The sequence below is a fragment of the Rana temporaria genome, unplaced genomic scaffold (genome assembly GCF_905171775.1).
Source record: "Rana temporaria unplaced genomic scaffold, aRanTem1.1, whole genome shotgun sequence".
NCBI lineage: Eukaryota > Metazoa > Chordata > Amphibia > Anura > Ranidae > Rana > Rana temporaria.
In genome coordinates, this window is record NW_024404721.1 from 15,905 (window position 1) to 37,950 (window position 22,046).

Here is a 22,046-nt window from a genome sequence, read left to right on the forward strand (position 1 = left end):
CCACTGATCACCAATGTAAGGGACATTCTTCTCACTGATCACCAATGTAAGGGACATTCTTCCCACTGATCACCAATGTAAGGGACATTCTTCCCACTGATCACCAATGTAAGGAACATTCTTCTCACTGATCACCAATGTAAGGGACATTCTTCCCACTGATCACCATGTAAGGGACATTCTTCCCACTGATCACCAATGTAAGGGACATTCTTCCCACTGATCACCAATGTAAGGGACATTCTTCTCACTGATCACCAATGTAAGGGACATTCTTCCCACTGATCACCAATGTAAGGAACATTCTTCTCACTGATCACCAATGTAAGGGACATTCTTCTCACTGATCACCAATGTAAGGGACATTCTTCTCACTGATCACCAATGTAAGGGACATTCTTCCCACTGATCACCAATGTAAGGAACATTCTTCTCACTGATCACCAATGTAAGGGACATTCTTCCCACTGATCACCAATGTAAGGGACATCCTTCTCACTGATCACCAATGTAAGGGACATTCTTCTCACTGATCACCAATGTAAGGGACATTCTTCCCACTGATCACCAATGTAAGGGACATTCTTCTCACTGATCACCAATGTAAGGGACATTCTTCTCACTGATCACCAATGTAAGGGACATTCCTCCCAACGACCACCAATGTAAGGGACATTCTTCCCACTGATCACCAATGTAAGGAACATTCTTCTCACTGATCACCAATGTAAGGGACATTCTTCTCACTGATCACCAATGTAAGGGACATTCTTCTCACTGACCACCAATGTAAGGGACATTCTTCTCACTGATCACCAATGTAAGGAACATTCTTCCCACTGATCACCAATGTAAGGAACATTCTTCTCACTGATCACCAATGTAAGGAACATTCTTCTCACTGATCACCAATGTAAGGGACATTCTTCTCACTGATCACCAATGTAAGGGACATTCTTCCCACTGATCACCAATGTAAGGGACATTCTTCCCACTGATCACCAATGTAAGGAACATTCTTCCCACTGATCACCAATGTAAGGGACATTCTTCTCACTGATCACCAATGTAAGGGACATTCTTCTCACTGATCACCAATGTAAGGAACATTCTTCTCACTGATCACCAATGTAAGGGACATTCTTCTCACTGATCACCAATGTAAGGGACATTCTTCTCACTGATCACCAATGTAAGGGACATTCTTCCCACTGATCACCAATGTAAGGGACATTCTTCTCACTGATCACCAATGTAAGGGACATTCTTCCCACTGATCACCAATGTAAGGGACATTCTTCTCACTGATCACCAATGTAAGGGACATTCTTCCCACTGATCACCAATGTAAGGGACATTCTTCCCACTGATCACCAATGTAAGGGACATTCTTCCCACTGATCACCAATGTAAGGGACATTCTTCTCACTGATCACCAATGTAAGGGACATTCTTCCCACTGATCACCAATGTAAGGGACATTCTTCTCACTGATCACCAATGTAAGGGACATTCTTCCCACTGATCACCAATGTAAGGGACATTCTTCCCACTGATCACCAATGTAAGGGACATTCTTCCCACTGATCACCAATGTAAGGGACATTCTTCTCACTGATCACCAATGTAAGGGACATTCTTCTCACTGATCACCAATGTAAGGGACATTCTTCTCACTGATCACCAATGTAAGGGACATTCTTCCCACTGATCACCAATGTAAGGGACATTCTTCCCACTGATCACCAATGTAAGGGACATTCTTCCCACTGATCACCAATGTAAGGGACATTCTTCTCACTGATCACCAATGTAAGGGACATTCTTCTCACTGATCACCAATGTAAGGGACATTCTTCTCACTGATCACCAATGTAAGGGACATTCTTCTCACTGATCACCAATGTAAGGGACATTCTTCTCACTGATCACCAATGTAAGGGACATTCTTCCCACTGATCACCAATGTAAGGGACATTCTTCCCACTGATCACCAATGTAAGGGACATTCTTCTCACTGATCACCAATGTAAGGGACATTCTTCCCACTGATCACCAATGTAAGGGACATTCTTCTCACTGATCACCAATGTAAGGGAACACAACATTTTTTACTGTCTGGCAGTACCTTGGCCATCACACCTACTTGACTTTGCTGAACGTCCCATAAAAGCATTAATATGGAGTTGCCCCAACCGCCTCGCTCAGGGTGGCTAGAACTCCTCTAGGAACTTGTAGCAATGGACCCGTCTGAGTGAGAATTAGTCATATACATATACAATGTAAAAGATGGGGTGTCCTCCTTGGTGAAAGCTCAGCATGTGATGACCTCGTTCAGGTTCTTGGCGGCTTCCTTTCTGATCACAATGGAGGAAACATTCATTAGAAGAATGGTCAACCCATGTCTTTATGGTGCTGGTTCAAACTGGTCACCCCATGTCTTTATGGATCTGGTCCAAACTGGTCACCCCATGTCTTTATGGATCTGGTCCAAACTGGTCACCCCATGTCTTTATGGTGCTGGTCCAAACTGGTCACCCCATGTCTTTATGGTGCTGGTCCAAACTGGTCACCCCATGTCTTTATGGTGCTGGTCCAAACTGGTCACCCCATGTCTTTATGGTGCTGGTCCAAACTGGTCACCCCATGTCTTTATGGTGCTGGTCCAAACTGGTCACCCCATGTCTTTATGGTGCTGGTCCAAACTGGTCACCCCATGTCTTTATGGTGCTGGTCCAAACTGGTCACCCCATGTCTTTATGAAGCTGGTCCAAACTGGTCTCAATATGTCTATGGAGCTGGTCCAAATTGTGGTCACCCCATGTCTTTATGGATCTGGTCCACACTGGTCACCCCATGTCTTTATGGAGCTGGTCCAAACTGGTCACCCCATGTCTTAGATGTAGATGGTCCACACTGGTGACCCCATGTCTTTATGGAGCTGGTCCACACTGGTCACCCCATGTCTTTATGGAGCTGGTCCAAACTGGTCACCCCATGTCTTTATGGAGCTGGCTTTGTACACCGGGGGCCCAGTCATGCTGGAACAGAAAAGAGTCTTCACCAAACTGTTACCACAAGGATGGAAGAGCTCAATAGTCTACATTGTCTTCGTAGGATGTACAACGTAGTGTTGCCAGTCCATCCATTTGGAGGGGGGTGGGGGGGGTTCAACATAAGTAGGTGTGATGTTCAGATATAAACATATATTGGACTATATTGTGTATTTCGGTACTTGAGAACGGTGCAGATATTGGGAAGAGTCATTCTTTCGTCTTGCTTGACTACAAATAGTGACTAGAGAACACAGACGCCCCCCCTTGTAGGAAAGACACCCCGTGTAACGTAACTGGCAGCCATGTTTGACGTGTGTAGAATTTATTGAGAAGTCGGTGAGTTTTGTGACATTTTTGTGTCCATAAAAAAAGTTCGGTGCAGCTTTATCACGATGCATGGTTTTGCAAAACTGTTTTTATTATTGATTAGATAACAAAAATCTTTTTTTTTTTTTTTTTTTCTTTTTTAATTAACTTTCCTACATATAGAACAAATAAATAATTGCCAAGTCATATACTGTACATCAGGATCTTTTATGTTCCTCGGTTGTGTCACATTCCTCCCATGGTAAATATGGAGTTATTATATAATTTATAAAAAATATTCTGTTTATATATGTGCCTTTATATATATATTTATATCTATATATACTATATAAGTAAGAAATCCAGGTAACATGTATCGGATACAGGAAGATGAAGATTATATACACAGCTCTCTCAGGTTTTACCTCTCTCTCTCTCTCTCGTTAAGTGCAGTAAGAGTTTTGGCTTAGCCTAATAAATTCTTCTTTAGCTATTGAACTACGTCATCTATCACTCGAATACAGTCATGGTGCGAATACAAACAATTTTTTTTTCTTCTCTAATAACTTGAGCCAAAGTAAAAAAAAAAACTCAAAGAAGTTTGTCCCAAAACAGGTTGGCATGTCTTTCTGCCAAGGGGGCCTTAAATTGGCATCTTCTTTTCTCATGCCCCGTACACACGGCCGGGTTTTTCCGACGGGAAAACTGCGAGGAGAGCTTTTGGCTAGGAATCCCAGCCTTGTGTACGCTCCCTCGCAGTTTTTCTAATTGGAAAAACTGCCAAAAAAACGCAAGACAAAAAAAAGAGAGAACCTGCTCTTTTTTTTCCGTTGGGATTCCCGGGGGACTTTTTTTTCTTCCGATGGAGCATACACACGGTCGGGATTCCAGAGGAAAAGCTCTCATCGGCGTTTTTTCCCCATGGGAAAACCGAACGTGCGTACGGGGGATAAGTAGAGAGCAGGTTCTCGGGTTTTCCGACTGACCTTTTCCCGTCGGAAAACCCGGTCGTGTGTACAGGGCATCGGGCATTTCCACCCACCAAGCAAAGGGGTGTCTAGGGTGTCCATTGGGTAAACTTGTCCTTGATTTGTCCGTCAATTAGGCAGTGCTCAACAATTGCAGTGCATTCTGGGTGTTGTCGGCACCCCGTATTTTTAGGCGTTCGTGATCCTTGTCATACATAAGCTAACTTTTTTTTTTTTTACTCCAATATGAATAAAGGGGGTCAATGTTTTTGCTTGTTTTATAACAGTTGAAAATTACAACTGAGGTTGGTGGACACCTGACCATCACCACCTACGTTAGCTTGGTGGGAATTCCATTCCAAAACCATTAATATGGAATTGCATCCTGTGACGGGAGTCACTTTGGGTGGGGGGTTTGGTGTGGCTCAGCTTGCCTTGGAGAGCTCTGGAGGCTCCGTGTCCAGCTTCCCTGACCCATCTTATGTGTACATCCCCCTGTGTATCTAATAGGGGCCCAGGGGGACCGAGAACCCCACTATGGTCTGTGCTGGTCACACTCAATGTTGTATATAGTGTGTGTTGTCTCATGCTGTTGTGGACTCTTTGCTGTGATGGTTTGGGGTGTGACTGTATTCTATTGTCTATTGTGGTGTCTGCCTCAACTATTATGGGATGTGTAAAGTGTGTTTGTTTGCTGTGAGGTAAGAGGGAGGGGGGATTTCTCCAGCAGCCCCCCCCTGCTAATAAGACTGTTTACTGATGAGAAGTTTGAACACACCTGACCTGTGTGTCTATTGTCATTGGACAGTTTAACCCGCCCTGTTTTCCCAAAGGTGGGGGGGGGGGGGTTTGAAGTGAGATACCTGTGTAACATGTGTGAAAATAAAGTAGTCTGCTGGTTTTTACCCTACACTGGTGTGGTTTGGTGACTGGGGGGCTGGAGAGTCTTGGATGGTGCTGGTTCTAGACAGAGAAAGCATTGATGGTGGACATAGTTCTGTTTGAGGATGAGGGTTCATCACACATCCCTTTGCCACTATAACATCCCTCACCCCCAGGAGAAAGTTTTTCCACAAGATTTTGGAGGATTTTTGTGGGAATTTGTGCCCATTTGTGAGGTCAGGTAGTGAAGTTGGGTGCGAAGACCTGACTCACCATTGGCATTCCAATTCATCTCAAACCAGGGCTGTTCATTTAGAGTTGCCTCCCTTTGTGTTTATAATATCCTCCAATATTCTGGAAAAGCTTTCCACATGATTTTGGAGGGTGTCTGTGGTGAATTTGAGCTCATTTGTAAGGTCCGGTATTGATGTCGATTGAGAAGACCTGGCATGGCGTTCCAATTCATCCTGAAGGTGTTCAGTAGGGATGAGGTCAGGGCTCTGTGCAGGACACTCGAGTTCCTCCACACCATGTCTTTAAAGACTTGGACTCCCTTTGTGTCTACAACATGCTTTGCTCCTCTGGGAAGGCTTTCAACAAGATTTTGAAGGGTCTCTGTGCCCATTTGTGAGGTTGAGTACTAATGCTGGATGAGAAGACCTGGCTCACCAACGGTGTTCCAATTCATCCCAAAGGTTTTCAATACAGTTGAGGTCAGGGCTCTGTACATCACACTCGAGTTCCTCCACAACAAACTGGCCAACCCATGTCTTTATGGATCTGGTCCAGACTGGCCAACCCATGTCTTTATGGATCTGGTCCAGACTGGCCAACCCATGTCTTTATGGATCTGGTCCAAACTGGCCAACCCATGTCTTTATGGAGCTGGTCCAAACTGGTCACCCCATGTCTTTATGGAGCTGGTCCAGACTGGCCACCCCATGTCTTTATGGAGCTGGTCCAGACTGGCCAACCCATGTCTATGGAGCTGGTCCATACTTTCCAACCCATGTCTTTATGAAGCTGGTCCAAACTGGTCACCCCATGTCTTTAGGGATCTGTTCCAAACTGGTCAACCCATGTCTTTATGGAGCTGGTCCAAACTGGTCACCCCATGTCTTTAGGGATCTGTTCCAAACTGGTCACCCCATGTCTTTATGGAGCTGGTCCAAACTGGTCACCCCATGTCTTTAGGGATCTGTTCCAAACTGGTCACCCCATGTCTTTAGGGATCTGTTCCAAACTGGTCACCCCCATGTCTTTAGGGATCTGTTCCAAACTGGTCAATCCATGTCTTTATGGAGCTGGTCCAGACTGGGCACACCATGTCACCAAGCATATGGAGGTGACTTTGTACATAGGGCATAGTCATAGTGGAACAGAAAAGGGTCTTCCCCAAACTGTTACCACAAGGCTGGAAGATCACAATTGTCTACAAAGTCTTTGTATGATGGAGGATTACCAGGACCCTTCCCTGGAGACCCCTGATCTCCATCATTGGAGGTGTAATGGTCAGGTGTCAACAAACCTTTGGCCATATACTGTATGAACAATACTGCTCCATTATAAAATAATTGGGCATTCAATCTCAGGAATTCAATTTGGGACATATTTATATAATAAAAGGGCCGGGATATTCCAGTTCCTGAATTTGTCTGCGATTGTCCTCTAGATTTGTATCCGTAATAAAATTCCTCCCAATGTGAATGAAAATTTTAGGCCCATTTGTAACTGTTTATAGAAATCAAGGCATTTCGGGGGGCTAGGCTCCAAGGGCAGCTGTGCGTTGGGTAACTTCCTCAAAGCTTGTCGGGGTTTTGGGGGAACCCTGGGTGCTCTAAAGATAAGCGGAGCTCACAAGCAGGTGCCTGGAGGTGCAACAGCACCGAACACCCAATCGTTTTATTGATCTTTGAGTGTTTCCTCTAGACCTGTTAAAGGGGTACAACCCTGAAAACGCAATGGCCCCTGTAAACAATTTGTCTTATCTCTGGACTTGAATGATACAGTGTGGCATTTCAGTTCTAGACTCCTTCATCTTCGCCATGAACCCGAGAGGAACATGGAAATCTCTTGGTCTGTAGAAGGTGCCAGCCCAATATCCAGGCTCTCCATAGTCAAGCTACCAGGGCTTTTTTTTTTAAGCTGGAACTCTGTTCCACCACCTCTGGCTCAGGCCCTCTACTTCCTGTTCGCCTTTATCACTTGTAAACGCAGAAGTCCGGCTTCTGTGTTTACAAAGGGCAGTTTGTTTCTCAATGGCTCCCACTGAGTGCAAGATGGGGGCAAGGGAGATGCAGGTGCCCAGGGTACAGTGCAGGTGCCCACACCCCTACTGGATGACCTCCCCCGCATCCTGCCCCTCCCACTGTTGGTAAAATTTGACCACGCCCACATTTTGCGGTTTGTAGGGTGTGTGTGTGTGGGGGGGGGGGGGGGGGGGGTGTGAGAAGGGGTTGTGGTTGAGTTCCTGTACCTATTTTCTGTGAAAAAAAAAAGCCCTGCACGCTACTATCGTACTATTGGAGGACAACATTCCAAAATTAATATATAACAAGACCCCCAGAGCCCTTTAATCCCCTCCCTTCCACCCTGTATTACTATCTGTGTCCCCATTACTGAGATTCGCGCCCTCTCTAACTGTCCTGGTCACTTACAGTATCTCACAAAAGTAAGTACACCCCTCAGTGACATTTGTGTAAATCTTTTCTTGTATCTTTTCAAATGACACTATGTATCTACAATGTTGTGTAGTGAGTGTACAGCTTGTATAACGGTGTAAATTTGCCGTCCGGTGTAAATTTTTTGGGGTTTTACATCCTCTATATTCCCCTGCAAAGTAAAAGCATAATGAGCCAGTATGCGTCGTATACTAGCCCAAAGTGTCAATATTTGGTGTGGCCACCATTGTTTTCCAGCACTGCTGTGACAGGAGTCGCTTTGGGTGGGGTGCCCGAGAACTCCATTCTGATCTGTACTAGACAGACTCTCTTTACAGCCACACTGGAACCTTATATATATTGTGTGTCGTCTCCTGCTGTTGGACTCTTTTGCTGAGATCGTCTGGGGTGTGGTTGTATTCCACTGTTTTATTGTCTCTGTCTGCCCTGATTGGACAGTTTACCCTGCCCTGAATTCCAAAGGGGGGGGGGAGTGATAGTCTTGAGTTGGATATCTGTTGTGTACACGTACGATAATAAATCAGTTTGATATTTCTCACCCTACGCTGTGTTACGGCTGGTCGTCACAACTGCCTTAACCCTTTTGGGCATGGTGGTCACCAAGGCTAGGACTCCAGAATTGGAACAGGGACCTCCCCCAGAGGTCAAAAGGTGGGTTCCCAAAGGTCACGAGGCGTGGCTGACCCACCCCCACCAAAGTATACCGCCTACCCCAACTAAGTCGGAGAATGAACAAGTCGGGGAGGGGGGAAGTGCTTTGTACGCGCGTGTGTCCATTCTCTGTCCCCTTACTCTGCCCAGGGCAGCAGCCCCTTAGTCCCGGCCCTGGTATCTAGCACACATCAAGATCTTTGAATTTTGATGTTGGGGAAATACTCATCCAAAACCGTTTGTAACCAGGAGATGTAAACATCATCATATTAGACACGGTTAGCTTGTGTATGACAGGTACCTTGGTGACATCTTCAAATGGTCGTTATTCCTATTTTTTTTATCACAGTGACTTCATCAATACAAAAAACTCCCATGGGTGATAATATATGGACATGCAGGACAAATTTGAACGAGTCGCTTTTTATTGTAAAGATGGCGGAATCACATCCGGGGGAACAGTGTCATTATCACAGTGATGTGCTTACTAGCTTAGGGTGGGGGGGGGCTCAGGGAATCCTTTATCACAGTGATGTGGAGATGCAACGGCTCAACTTTTTTTGGTTTTCTGAAATGGGAAAATTGTAATTTGTTAAGTACAGGGCACGCCAGTTATATATGAACATTACTTTCCGATCAGTACGGGTAGAATGGGGGGAGATCTGTAGATCTTGCCGGACGGTTGACGTGGCTGCTTCTGCGGAGGTCAGTTTCGGTAGGAAGGTTTTGCCGGGGTGTGGGGCTCCTGGTTCTGTTTTAGTTCATTAGTATTGAGCCCACCCTTCTGTCTCTGGATGTCCCACCCTTCTGTCTCTGGCTCTGCTTTGGGGTGTCCCACCCTTCCAGATCTAAAGTAGACATGTGCAATTTGTTTAGTGACAAATTTGTTTAACGAATTTAGACAAATTCGTACATTTAGAATCTTTACTAATTTCTGAATTTTTCAAAATATCCAAAATTTAGAAAAAAAATTACTCGGAAATTTCGAAAATTTCGAAAATTCTTAATTTTGGAAATTTGAAAACCTACATTTCGGAAATTGGAAATTCAAAAATTCATAATTTCGGAAATTGGAAAAACCTAAATTTCAGAAATTCGTAATTAGAAAATTTGGAAATTGAAAATTCGTAAATTCAGATTCAAAAATCAGAAAATTATTATTTAGTTTGGGTCCATTTGTTTAGATATGGCAGTCTGTATTTTGGATAATTTGGAACTTCAGATAAATTTGTATGTTACGTTCACTAACAGCCAAATTTGAAAGGAAATTCCAATACCTATAATAGTTATTAGTTATTTATAATTTTTGGATTTTCGTTCTTTCTATTTCTATTCAAATTCGTTTTTTGGATTTTTTAATTTTTGAAATTACAAATTTTCGAATTTACTAATTCCGAAATTTCCAATTTATGAATTTTCAAATGTACGAAAAAAACGGTGCACATTTCTAATCTAAAGATCTGGCTGTCCTTCAGTGAACACAAAGGAGGTGAGGGGAGATCCTCCAATGAGGCAGATGATGGCAGCAATCAGAAATATTGGGGCCCCTTAACAAAGCTTTAGCCTTGGACCCCCTGGAACAGAGATCTGGGTGGGGGGGGGGGCGTGGAGTGCTGGCGAATACGGCAGGTGACTTCTGACTTCTCACTCCTGCTGCCGCGAGATGAGAAGCGGGGGAGGGGGAATGCTGCCGAATATGACAGGTGACTTCTCACTTTTGACAAGTGACATCTCCTCTCTCTAGCCACGGGTCCCTGGGAACATTCGGGCCCCTTACATTTGTACTGCCTGTACCCCCCTTATGACGGCCCTGGTGGCACCCAAGATGGTAAATCTCCTCTTTTTGGGGAGATTTTCTCTTAACTTCTTGTTGCGTCGCCAAGATAAGGAAGTGGCGGGAAATCTCTTTCGCAGACACAACTTGATAGGGGGGTTTAGTTCTTCGTTAGGCGGGCCACACACAGGTCGAATTTCGAAAATCTTATCTAAGAATTTTCGTTCGTATTTCGCACCATTGGTGGGGCTGCAGCAACAGCCAATTTTTTTTTTCTCGTGCGCCCATCGGATATGTTGGAAATTCTTTGAAAAACGAATAATAGTCTAATCAACGATGGGAGAATCGCGTGAGAAAATTTAATCGAAAAAAAAACCCCGCGCATTTGCAAGAAAAGAAAATTCCCGGAAAGAAAAGAAGATTCCCAGCCACGAAAAAAAAATTCTGTAGGAACATGGAGGTGAAATTGAAGGCTCGGTTGGTTGAATTTCGAAATCAATGGTGGCGCCATCGGATCGCAAAACGCACAAATTTTCTGGTTTTTTAAAAGAAAATTATTTTTGAAATTCGACCACGTATGGCCAGCCTTAGGCCTCGTTCACACGATTGGATAGCCAGAGGACAACGGTCTGAAGGACAGTTTTCATCGGTCAAAACCGATCGTGTGTGGGCCCCATAGGTTATTTAACCTTTGGTTAAAAAAATAGGAACTTGCTTTAAAATTTGACTGATGGACGCCTAACCGATAGGTCAAAACCAATCGTTAGTAGGCAAAACCATCGGTTAAAAATCCACGCATGCTTGGAAGCATTGAACTTCGTTTTTTTCAGCACATCGTTGTGTTTTACGTCACCGCGTTCTGACACGATCGGTTATTTAACCTATGGTGTGTAGGCCTGATGGACCATCAGTCGGCTTCATCGGTTAACCTAGGACAACGGTCCTTCAGACCGTTGTCCTCTGGCTATCCTATCGTGTGTACGAGGCCTAACTCTATCCATAAAATTTTTTGGGCTATACACACCCTAGTTGGGAAGGGTTCCCTATAATTATTATTATAATATTGATGCCCTCCTAGGTTTGTTTTATGAAACCTGCACAAGAAAAATAAGACAATTTTGTAAAGTTGGAAAATTTCTGCAAATTATTTTTTGAGCCGTTCTCATACACTGTAAATTTTTGGAGGGTCGGTTCGATATTAAGTTTTTTTTTTAGCAAACTATCTTCTATACTGCAGTGAAAATCCCCCTCGGGTCGGCTGCATTACTTCCCTAGAGCACGTGGTGGGGTCGCATCCTACCATAAGAAGGTTCCCACCAATGGGCGGCCATTTTGTAAAAAGGTCGTTCCTGAAATGTCATATATGAAAACTTGCCACAAACGGTAAACAAAGAAACAAAACCTGACCTCGGATAGCATCGTATTACAGATGTTGGAAGAACAGTGTGAACAGCGCTCTTGTATTGGATTATTCACCTTTTTGTCCAGTCTTGCCACCAAGGTTTCACAGCTATAGGATTCACTTCCTGGAGAGAAAATGACGGACATTCTGTCTACAGACTAACATTGGTTATTAGAAATGACATTAAAGTCACAGGTTAGTGGCACTAGAATCACAGTGGAGAGATCGATCATCCTGCAGTGACTGTCAAAAGAAAGTCTTTCGATCCCGAGAACTCCGGCGTTGACGGAAAGCCACCTTAAGTTTGAAGCATCCAAGAAAACAGACGGGCACAGGTGGTCCTCGCCCCGGCGGGCACAGGTGGTGACACAAGTGGTCCTTGCCCCCGGCAGCAGGGCACTCGTTCCCAGCGCAGTTTGGAAAGCCGCTGTTTGCAGGATGCCCAATAAACGTCTTAAGGCACTAAGGAGGCTGAGCCCCGACTGGTCCTCCCGGAACCTTCTCCTTCTTCTCTTCTTCTTAGGAATTCCATAACAAAATAAAGTCTCTTATGATCAACGGTGACCAGAAAATGCTCCAATAACTGCTACATGGGCATGAGAGGGGGCATGGGGAGGGTCATCTCTATATTCCAGCATTTTATATACAGAGATGCACTTCCTGAATATCTAAATATATAAAATGTCTCGAAGGTCTTCAGAATCTCAGAGCTTCCATGTCCGGCACAGCGGGGGGAAAAAAAAATAGGTGTGGTGGGCTTAGTCCCCCGTTCAGATCTTTGCACTGGTGAACCCTTGTAGAATCCCAGACCCTCTGTGTCATATGTGTCAGACACAAGGCCTGTGGGTTGAAGCCGGCCCTCCAAGCCATTTCATGTGGCCCTCCAATCCAGGGGGAGAGGTGGAAGTGAGATGTGGATGGCCTGTGGAAGAGAGCTGGACCTTGCACACCCCTAAACCCTGCACTTTGTAAGTATCACACTCCTCAGCTCTGTACACTGCGCACCCCTGAACTCTCACTCTGTACATAATGCACCTCTGAAACCTGCCCTCTGTACACAGCGCACCACTGAACTCTGTACACTGCGCACCTCTGAACTCTGCCCTCTGTACACAGCGCACCACTGAACTCTGTACACTGCGCACCCCTGAACTCTCTACTCTGTATATAATACACCTCTGAAACCTGCCCTCTGTACACAGTGCACCTCTGCCCTCTGTACACTGCGCACACCTGAACTCTGCTTTCTGTACACAGCACCCCTGAACTCTGTACACTGCGCATCCCTGCACTCTGTACACAGCACACCCACTGAACTCTCTACTCTGTATATAATACACCTCTGAAACCTGCCCTCTGTACACAGTGCACCCCTGAATCCTGCACTCTGTACACTTTCCACTGAAGAACCTGTATGATTATACTGTCTCCAAATATATTGAAAATAATTAGAATTACTATAGCTGCAAGAGATGACCTCACTCCCCCTTGTATGCGGGACAGGTTCCTCAGCATCCGGGGCAAGGATGCGGAACTGCACCCCACTCCTAATGTGTGTCGTAGAATGTACACCACCCTACACCCATTCTCTGTTTGCTTGCTCTGGCTGCCCATGGTTGGCATGGAGTGTGCCCCTTCCACCTACCCCTTTTCCCGGCGCTGCGTTTATTACATCATATTGTGCTGGTAATGATATCATCTCTACATTTGGGCCCCCAGCAGAGCAAAGAAATACTTTACAAACTGCAGAGTATTAAATGTCAATGTGCTTTGTATTGAAATGAACACCAAAGTGCAAAGGTGAGAACGGGGGTCCAAGGCCATCATCTCCTAATGGCGCCATCACGTTCTGGTGAATGGCGTTGGCGATAAACCTTCCATCCCAACAACGGCCATCTTCACGCTGAGCGGGAGAAGGATGCTCGTTGAGATGCACCTTTAATATGATGGTAACCTTAACGCTGTAAAGTAGGAGGTTCGCGTCTTCGAAGCATGAAGGCTTTTTGGTGTATTTTGGAAGTGTCAAGGCCAACTCCACCTGTAAGCAGCCATATTGTCTGTTTCCATAGCAGGCTAGCTTGTGGAAGGGTTTGGGCATGATGGGCTCACCTAGCGAACATCATCTGAGACCGCCACAATGGTAGCAACGCATGGGGGTCACTTAACAAAATGCCGTTTTTATATCTGGCCCAAGTTTGGAGACCACCGATGTAGACAAACCCTTCCACAAACGAACTCATTGAAAGCCACGTACAGAATTGGCTTGACGTCAACCATCCAAAATTTGCCGAAAAACCTTCATAATTTGAAAAAAAGGGAACAAAGTCTTCCTTCTGGAACCTCCTTAAAGACTTCAGTTGCACTTTGAAGAGGAGTTCCTTTCTTTGGGTGGATTACTGACCTCGGTACAAACCACAAAAGTAAAAAATACTTGAAGAAATAATAATAATACTGGCTTGCTCATGCAATGTGGTAGGCATCCTGTGGCACTATTCTGGTATCCAATCTATTTACAAATCGGTTTTCCTTACATTATGTACAAATATTACAATGTTTTTTCTTTTTCCTTCCAGGGCACCCAGCGGATGTTCCATCACCTCCGATCAGACGTGCGTTTCAATGAAGGAGTGCGTGTGTGTGAGTTGGGGTGCGGCCAGTTCGGAGGCACCGTTCTGAGGTTTCAGGGTTCCGCTGTACTCACAAATATCCATGAAGAACTCAAAGTTTTTTTGTTTCCAGTCTCTGAACTTCTTGGATGAGAAAACCGCGTCGTCCAGGAGGCAGTTGATGACGGAGAGGTCTCCTTCCTTTGCCTGTGAAGTAAGTAGTAGAAGGAATATTTGGTTAGAAGGCTCCAATGGTCTTCCAAATCATAACCACGAGTGAGAGTAACCCTACAGTGAGGTGAAATATTAAATTCTAGGCCCTTGTAATGCCTTTCGTTTCTGAATTAGTTTACATTTTTTTTGACAAATTCTATGCTATGCTATTCTAAGGACGCCTGTCCCCCCCCGCCGCTACGCCAAGGTCGCCTGCCCCCCCAAAGACGCCAAGGTCGCCTGCCCCCCCCCCCCCCGCCGCTACGCCAAGGTCGCCTGACCCCCCCCCGCCGCTGCGCCAAGGTCGCCTGCCCCCGCCCGCTGCTCGCCTGCCCCCGCCCGCTGCTACGCCGCGGTTGCCTGCCCCCCCCGCCGCTACGCCGCGGTCGCCTGCCCCCCCCCGCCGCTACGCCGCGGTCGCCTGCCCCCCCCCGCCGCTACGCCGCGGTCGCCTGCCCCCCCCGCCGCTACGCCGCGGTCGCCTGCCCCCCCCGCCGCTACGCCGCGGTCGCCTGCCCCCCCCCCGCCGCGGTCGCCTGCCCCCCCCGCCGCTACGCCGCGGTCGCCTGCCCCCCCCGCCGCTACGCCGCGGTCGCCTGCCCCCCCGCCGCTACGCCGCGGTCGCCTGCCCCCCCGCCGCTACGCCGCGGTCGCCTGCCCCCCCCCGCCGCTACGCCGCGGTCGCCTGCCCCCCCCGCCGCTACGCCGAGGTCGCCTGCCCCCCCCCCCCGGCTAGGCCGAGGTCGCCTGCCTCCCCCCCCGCTAGGCCGAGGTCGCCTGCCCCCCCCCCCCGCTAGGCTGAGGTCGCCTGCCCCCCCCCCCCCCGCTAGGCCGAGGTCGCCTGCCTCCCCCCCCGCTAGGCCGAGGTCGCCTGCCTCCCCCCCCCGCTAGGCCGAGGTCGCCTGCCCCCCCCCCCCGCTAGGCCAAGGTCGCCTGCCCCACCCTACGCTGAGGTCGCCTCAGCGTAGGTTCTCTGGTGGGAAACTGAGTGTTCCGCCTATCACGGACAAGGAGGCGGCGTGGCTTTTGTTACAGAATCAACAATCAGTGACATAAAACTTTGCGCCATTCTTCAACACTCACTTTTAAAGTGCTTTTCAGTGCTCGGATGCGGTGCAGCTTATCGTTGATGACGGGGTCGTTGCATCTTTTAATAAACGATCTCCGGAACTCCTGCTTGGTGGAAGGTCGCTGCTCCCCGAAGGCGGATAGGCTGGCTTGTTCCAAGGTCTTGTAGAGCTCCTCCAGGCCGTCTGTGCTGGAGCGGTTCTCGTTCTTACTGTCTGGAACAGATGCAGCATTTTATTGTCTACCCTCACATGTCTCAGGAGGCAGCAGAACAGGGTTTATATAAACACACAGACTTATAGTGGAATGTTTTTGGGCAGCTGACCATGACACCTACTTTGTGGACAACCCTCCAAATTATTAAGTCCAGCTGCCACCTGTGAGGGTGCTGGTTATACTCCATTGTATGTCCTACCAGCACCCTTCACAGGGGACAGCTGAACTCAATAATTTGGAGGGTTGTCTAAAGACATTCTAAGTTATTGTGCTTTTCTGTAACCGTTTCGGGAAGACTCTTATGTTCCATCATGACTGCGCCCCCGTGTACTAAACTGGCTCCATAAAGACATGGTTTGACCTGTTCGGCGTGGAGCATCTCCAGTGTCCTGCACAGAGCCCTGACCTCAACCCTACTTTACACCTTTGGGATGAAATGCCAACTGTGAGCCAGGTCTTTGCATCCAACATCATTACCTGACCTCACTTATGGGTGCAATTCCCACACACACCCTCCAGGGTTATGTAAAAAGCTTTCCGAGAAGAGTGGAGCCAGCTCCATAAAGACATGGGTTGGCCAGTATGGACTTGCTCCATAAAGACATGGGTTGGCCAGCTCCATAAAGACATGGGGTGGACCAGCTCCATAAAGACATGGGGTGGACCAGCTCCATAAAGACATGGGGTGGACCAGCTCCATAAAGACATGGGTGGACCAGCTCCATAAAGACATGGGGTGGACCAGCTCCATAAAGACATGGGGTGGACCAGCTCCATAAAGACATGGGGTGGACCAGCTCCATAAAGACATGGGGTGGACCAGCTCCATAAAGACATGGGGTGGACCAGCTCCATAAAGACATGGGGTGGACCAGCTCCATAAAGACATGGGGTGGACCAGCTCCATAAAGACATGGGGTGGACCAGCTCCATAAAGACATGGGGTGGACCAGCTCCATAAAGACATGGGGTGGACCAGCTCCATAAAGACATGGGTTGGACCAGCTCCATAAAGACATGGGTTGGACCAGCTCCATAAAGACATGGGTTGGACCAGCTCCATAAAGACATGGGTTGGACCAGCTCCATAAAGACATGGGTTGGACCAGCTCCATAAAGACATGGGTTGGACCAGCTCCATAAAGACATGGGTTGGACCAGCTCCATAAAGACATGGGTTGGACCAGCTCCATAAAGACATGGGTTGGACCAGCTCCATAAAGACATGGGTTGGACCAGCTCCATAAAGACATGGGTTGGCCCAGCTCCATAAAGACATGGGTTGGCCCAGCTCCATAAAGACATGGGTTGGCCCAGCTCCATAAAGACATGGGTTGGCCCAGCTCCATAAAGACATGGGTTGGCCCAGCTCCATAAAGACATGGGTTGGCCCAGCTCCATAAAGACATGGGTTGGGCCAGCTCCATAAAGACATGGTGTGGGCCCAGCTCCATAAAGACATGGTGTGGGCCCAGCTCCATAAAGACATGGTGTGGGCCCAGCTCCATAAAGACATGGTGTGGGCCCAGCTCCATAAAGACATGGTGTGGGCCCAGCTCCATAAAGACATGGTGTGGGCCCAGCTCCATAAAGACATGGTGTGGGCCCAGCTCCATAAAGACATGGTGTGGGCCCAGCTCCATAAAGACATGGTGTGGGCCCAGCTCCATAAAGACATGGTGTGGGCCCAGCTCCATAAAGACATGGTGTGGGCCCAGCTCCATAAAGACATGGTGTGGGCCCAGCTCCATAAAGACATGGTGTGGGCCCAGCTCCATAAAGACATGGTGTGGGCCCAGCTCCATAAAGACATGGTGTGGGCCCAGCTCCATAAAGACATGGTGTGGGCCCAGCTCCATAAAGACATGGTGTGGGCCCAGCTCCATAAAGACATGGTGTGGGCCCAGCTCCATAAAGACATGGTGTGGGCCCAGCTCCATAAAGACATGGTGTGGGCCCAGCTCCATAAAGACATGGTGTGGGCCCAGCTCCATAAAGACATGGTGTGGGCCCAGCTCCATAAAGACATGGTGTGGGCCCAGCTCCATAAAGACATGGTGTGGGCCCAGCTCCATAAAGACATGGTGTGGGCCCAGCTCCATAAAGACATGGTGTGGGCCCAGCTCCATAAAGACATGGTGTGGGCCCAGCTCCATAAAGACATGGTGTGGGCCCAGCTCCATAAAGACATGGTGTGGGCCCAGCTCCATAAAGACATGGTGTGGGCCCAGCTCCATAAAGACATGGTGTGGGCCCAGCTCCATAAAGACATGGTGTGGGCCCAGCTCCATAAAGACATGGTGTGGGCCCAGCTCCATAAAGACATGGTGTGGGCCCAGCTCCATAAAGACATGGTGTGGGCCCAGCTCCATAAAGACATGGTGTGGGCCCAGCTCCATAAAGACATGGTGTGGGCCCAGCTCCATAAAGACATGGTGTGGGCCCAGCTCCATAAAGACATGGTGTGGGCCCAGCTCCATAAAGACATGGTGTGGGCCCAGCTCCATAAAGACATGGTGTGGGCCCAGCTCCATAAAGACATGGTGTGGGCCCAGCTCCATAAAGACATGGTGTGGGCCCAGCTCCATAAAGACATGGTGTGGGCCCAGCTCCATAAAGACATGGTGTGGGCCCAGCTCCATAAAGACATGGTGTGGGCCCAGCTCCATAAAGACATGGTGTGGGCCCAGCTCCATAAAGACATGGTGTGGGCCCAGCTCCATAAAGACATGGTGTGGGCCCAGCTCCATAAAGACATGGTGTGGGCCCAGCTCCATAAAGACATGGTGTGGGCCCAGCTCCATAAAGACATGGTGTGGGCCCAGCTCCATAAAGACATGGTGTGGGCCCAGCTCCATAAAGACATGGTGTGGGCCCAGCTCCATAAAGACATGGTGTGGGCCCAGCTCCATAAAGACATGGTGTGGGCCCAGCTCCATAAAGACATGGTGTGGGCCCAGCTCCATAAAGACATGGTGTGGGCCCAGCTCCATAAAGACATGGTGTGGGCCCAGCTCCATAAAGACATGGTGTGGGCCCAGCTCCATAAAGACATGGTGTGGGCCCAGCTCCATAAAGACATGGTGTGGGCCCAGCTCCATAAAGACATGGGGTGGGCCCAGCTCCATAAAGACATGGGGTGGGCCCAGCTCCATAAAGACATGGGGTGGGCCCAGCTCCATAAAGACATGGGGTGGGCCCAGCTCCATAAAGACATGGGGTGGGCCCAGCTCCATAAAGACATGGGGTGGGCCCAGCTCCATAAAGACATGGGGTGGGCCCAGCTCCATAAAGACATGGGGTGGGCCCAGCTCCATAAAGACATGGTGTGGGCCCAGCTCCATAAAGACATGGTGTGGGCCCAGCTCCATAAAGACATGGTGTGGGCCCAGCTCCATAAAGACATGGTGTGGGCCCAGCTCCATAAAGACATGGGGTGGGCCCAGCTCCATAAAGACATGGGGTGGGCCCAGCTCCATAAAGACATGGGGTGGGCCCAGCTCCATAAAGACATGGGGTGGGCCCAGCTCCATAAAGACATGGGGTGGGCCCAGCTCCATAAAGACATGGGGTGGGCCCAGCTCCATAAAGACATGGGGTGGGCCCAGCTCCATAAAGACATGGGGTGGGCCCAGCTCCATAAAGACATGGGGTGGGCCCAGCTCCATAAAGACATGGGGTGGGCCCAGCTCCATAAAGACATGGGGTGGGCCCAGCTCCATAAAGACATGGGGTGGGCCCAGCTCCATAAAGACATGGGGTGGACCAGCCTGGTGTGGGGGGAACTCGAGAGCCCTGACCTCAACCCTACTGAGCACCTTTGGGATAAATCGGGAAGCATACGGCAAGTCAAGTCTTCTCATCCATCATCAGTACCTGACCTCATCTATGAAGACAATTCCCACACACATCCTTTAAAATCGAATGATAAGAAAGGAAATACATTTGACTTTTCTTTTCAAATAGTGTGAAGATAAAGGTCCCTTCATTCATTTTTACCTTCTCTACTGGAACTGCTGTGCTTCCTCTTCGGTAATTCATCTTCCATCTTTTCCTCTAGTGGTTCTGTGTTGTTATTCCCTCGGTTCTTCCCCCTCCCATCCCTGTTCCTCGGCAAGCTTTGGCTGCGCTGTTTCTGCGTTCGGGCGTGCGCCGTGTGACTCCGGGGACACTCTGCTAGGGGGAAGGGCCCGTCTCTTTCATGGTTATGGCGCCTCTGGACCGGTAGCGTGGCTTGTTTGCGCCTTTCTGGTGACATCGCCATCCTGCCCCCCACATGCTCCGAATCGGAGGGCACCGTCTGCAGGAAGTGAAGGCCGGAACTGGTCAGGGGCGTCTCTATTAAATCTTGCCAAGACCGGCGCTCTCTATAGGTGGGGCGACACCCCGAGGAGTGCGTGCTGCCGGTGGCGTCCTGCCGCGACTCCTCTGCGGAGGAATGGGAGTAGGTGGACTCGCTGGAAAAGTGGCGCCCCCCGTGTTTCTGTTCAGGGAAGGGACTCGAAGAATTGCCCTGAGAAAACAAAGTCATGATTTTCTAGGTAAAGCATACATTGCAAAAATACAAATACCCAAATTATTTATGTCATTATCATTAATTCGTAACTTCGGATAAATTCGTATTCGTTACATTCATTAACCACTTGCTTACTGGGCACATAAACCCCCTTCGTTCCCAGGCGAAATTTCAGCTTCCGGCACTGCGTCGCTTTAACTGACATTTGCGCGGTCGTGCGACGTGGCTCCCAAACAAAATTGACAAATAGAGTTTTATTTTGGTGGTATTTGATCACCTCTGCGGTTTTTATTTTTTGCGCTATAAACAAAAATAGAGCGACAATTTAAAAAATATATATTTTTTTTTACTTGTTGCTGTAATAAATATCCCAATTTTTTTTGTAAAAAAATACTTTTTTTTCTCAGTTTAGGCCGATACGTATTTTTCGACGTATCGCAATAAGCGACTGGTTTGCGCAAAAGTTATAGCGCTTACAAAATAGGGGATAGAATTATAAAAAAAAAATCATAATTCTGTCCCCTATTTTGTAGGCGCTATAACTTTTGCGCAAACCAATCGCTTATTGCGTTTTTTTTTTTATCTAGTAATGGCGGCGATTTTTATTGGCACTGCGACGTTATGGCGGACACATCGGACACTTTTGACACAAATTTGGGACCATTCACATTTATACTGCGACCAGTGCTATAAAAATGCACTGATTACTGTATAAATGTGACTGGCAGGGAAGGGGTTAACACTAGGCGGTGAGGAAGGGGTTAAATGTGTATCCTGGGTGTGTTCTAACTGTGTGGGGGGTGACTGGGGGAGGTGACTGATGCTGTGTCCCTATGTACAAGGAAGGGACACAGATCGGTCTCCTCTGACAGGACGTGGAGCTCTGTGTTTACACCCCATCATTGCACACAGAGCTCCACGTATCTGCTGTGTTCCTGACGATCGCGGGTGTCTGGCGAACATCGCGGCCGCCGGGTACACGCATCGGTTCCCGAGCGATGCGCCGGGATAGTGTTTACCCGCTGCGCGCCCCCCAGTGGCGCGGGTAATGCTTTTAAATGACGTCCAGTTGGCACTTGAGAGCCGCGCTGTTGACGTCTTTTGTCAATAGCGCGGGTCTCAAGTGGTTAACAGCCAAAATTGAAAGGAAATTCCAATACCTAAAATGTAATAGTTAATAATAAGTTAACTATTACTAATTAGTTATTTAAGATTTTTGGATTTTCATATTTTGAATTCTTGAATTTACAAATTTTAGGAATATTCAGAAAAATTCGTTAAACAGGTGTTTGTTAGAATAACTAATAATCGCTATTAAATTCTAGGTATTGGAATTTCATTTCAAATTTGGCTGTTAGTGAAAGTAACGAATTATCCGAAATAACAAATGCCGCATCTAAACGAATGGAACGGAATGAATTAATGATAAATAATAATAAAAAAAGTTTTCATTATTCTTATTATTATTATTGATTCATTCCATTAGATGCGGCATTTGTTATTTTGAATAATTCATAATTCAAATAAATTTGTATTCGTTACTTTCATCAACAGCCAAATTTGAAATGAAATTACAATACCTAGAATTTAGTTATTATTTCAGATTTAATACTTTTGTTCTTTTTTTATGTATTTGTGTTCTTTTGGGGGAGGGAAAGGGAGGGAAGGTAGGGAGGGAGTAAGGAGGGAGAGGGGAGGTAGGGAAGG

At 47.6% G+C, this 22,046-nt stretch overlaps 1 protein-coding gene across 1 annotated transcript; it reads right to left on the minus strand.

Moving 5' to 3' along the window:
• Positions 1–13,475: 13,475 nt before the first annotated feature.
• On the minus strand, positions 13,476–20,391 carry LOC120923205 (connector enhancer of kinase suppressor of ras 2-like). Its single transcript, XM_040334917.1, has 3 exons — positions 19,823–20,391; positions 15,623–15,822; positions 13,476–14,533 (listed from the first exon to the last, which is right to left on the minus strand). The coding sequence occupies exons 1-3, from the start codon at positions 20,352–20,354 to the stop codon at positions 14,324–14,326; spliced, it is 942 nt and encodes a 313-aa protein (XP_040190851.1). The 5' UTR covers positions 20,355–20,391; the 3' UTR covers positions 13,476–14,323.
• Between the last annotated feature and the right edge of the window lie 1,655 nt (positions 20,392–22,046).

Excerpts from the sequence above, each read along its gene's own strand:
- LOC120923205 (XM_040334917.1), bottom strand. The coding sequence starts at position 20,354 with ATGACTTTGTTTTCTCAGGGCAATTCTTCGAGTCCCTTCCCTGAACAG. Across the intron at positions 15,823-19,822 it reads CAGCAGTTCCAGTAGAGAAG|ACAGTAAGAACGAGAACCGC; the intron begins GTAAAAATGAAT and ends CATCTGTTCCAG. Across the intron at positions 14,534-15,622 it reads CACTGAAAAGCACTTTAAAA|GCAAAGGAAGGAGACCTCTC; the intron begins GTGAGTGTTGAA and ends CTTACTTCACAG.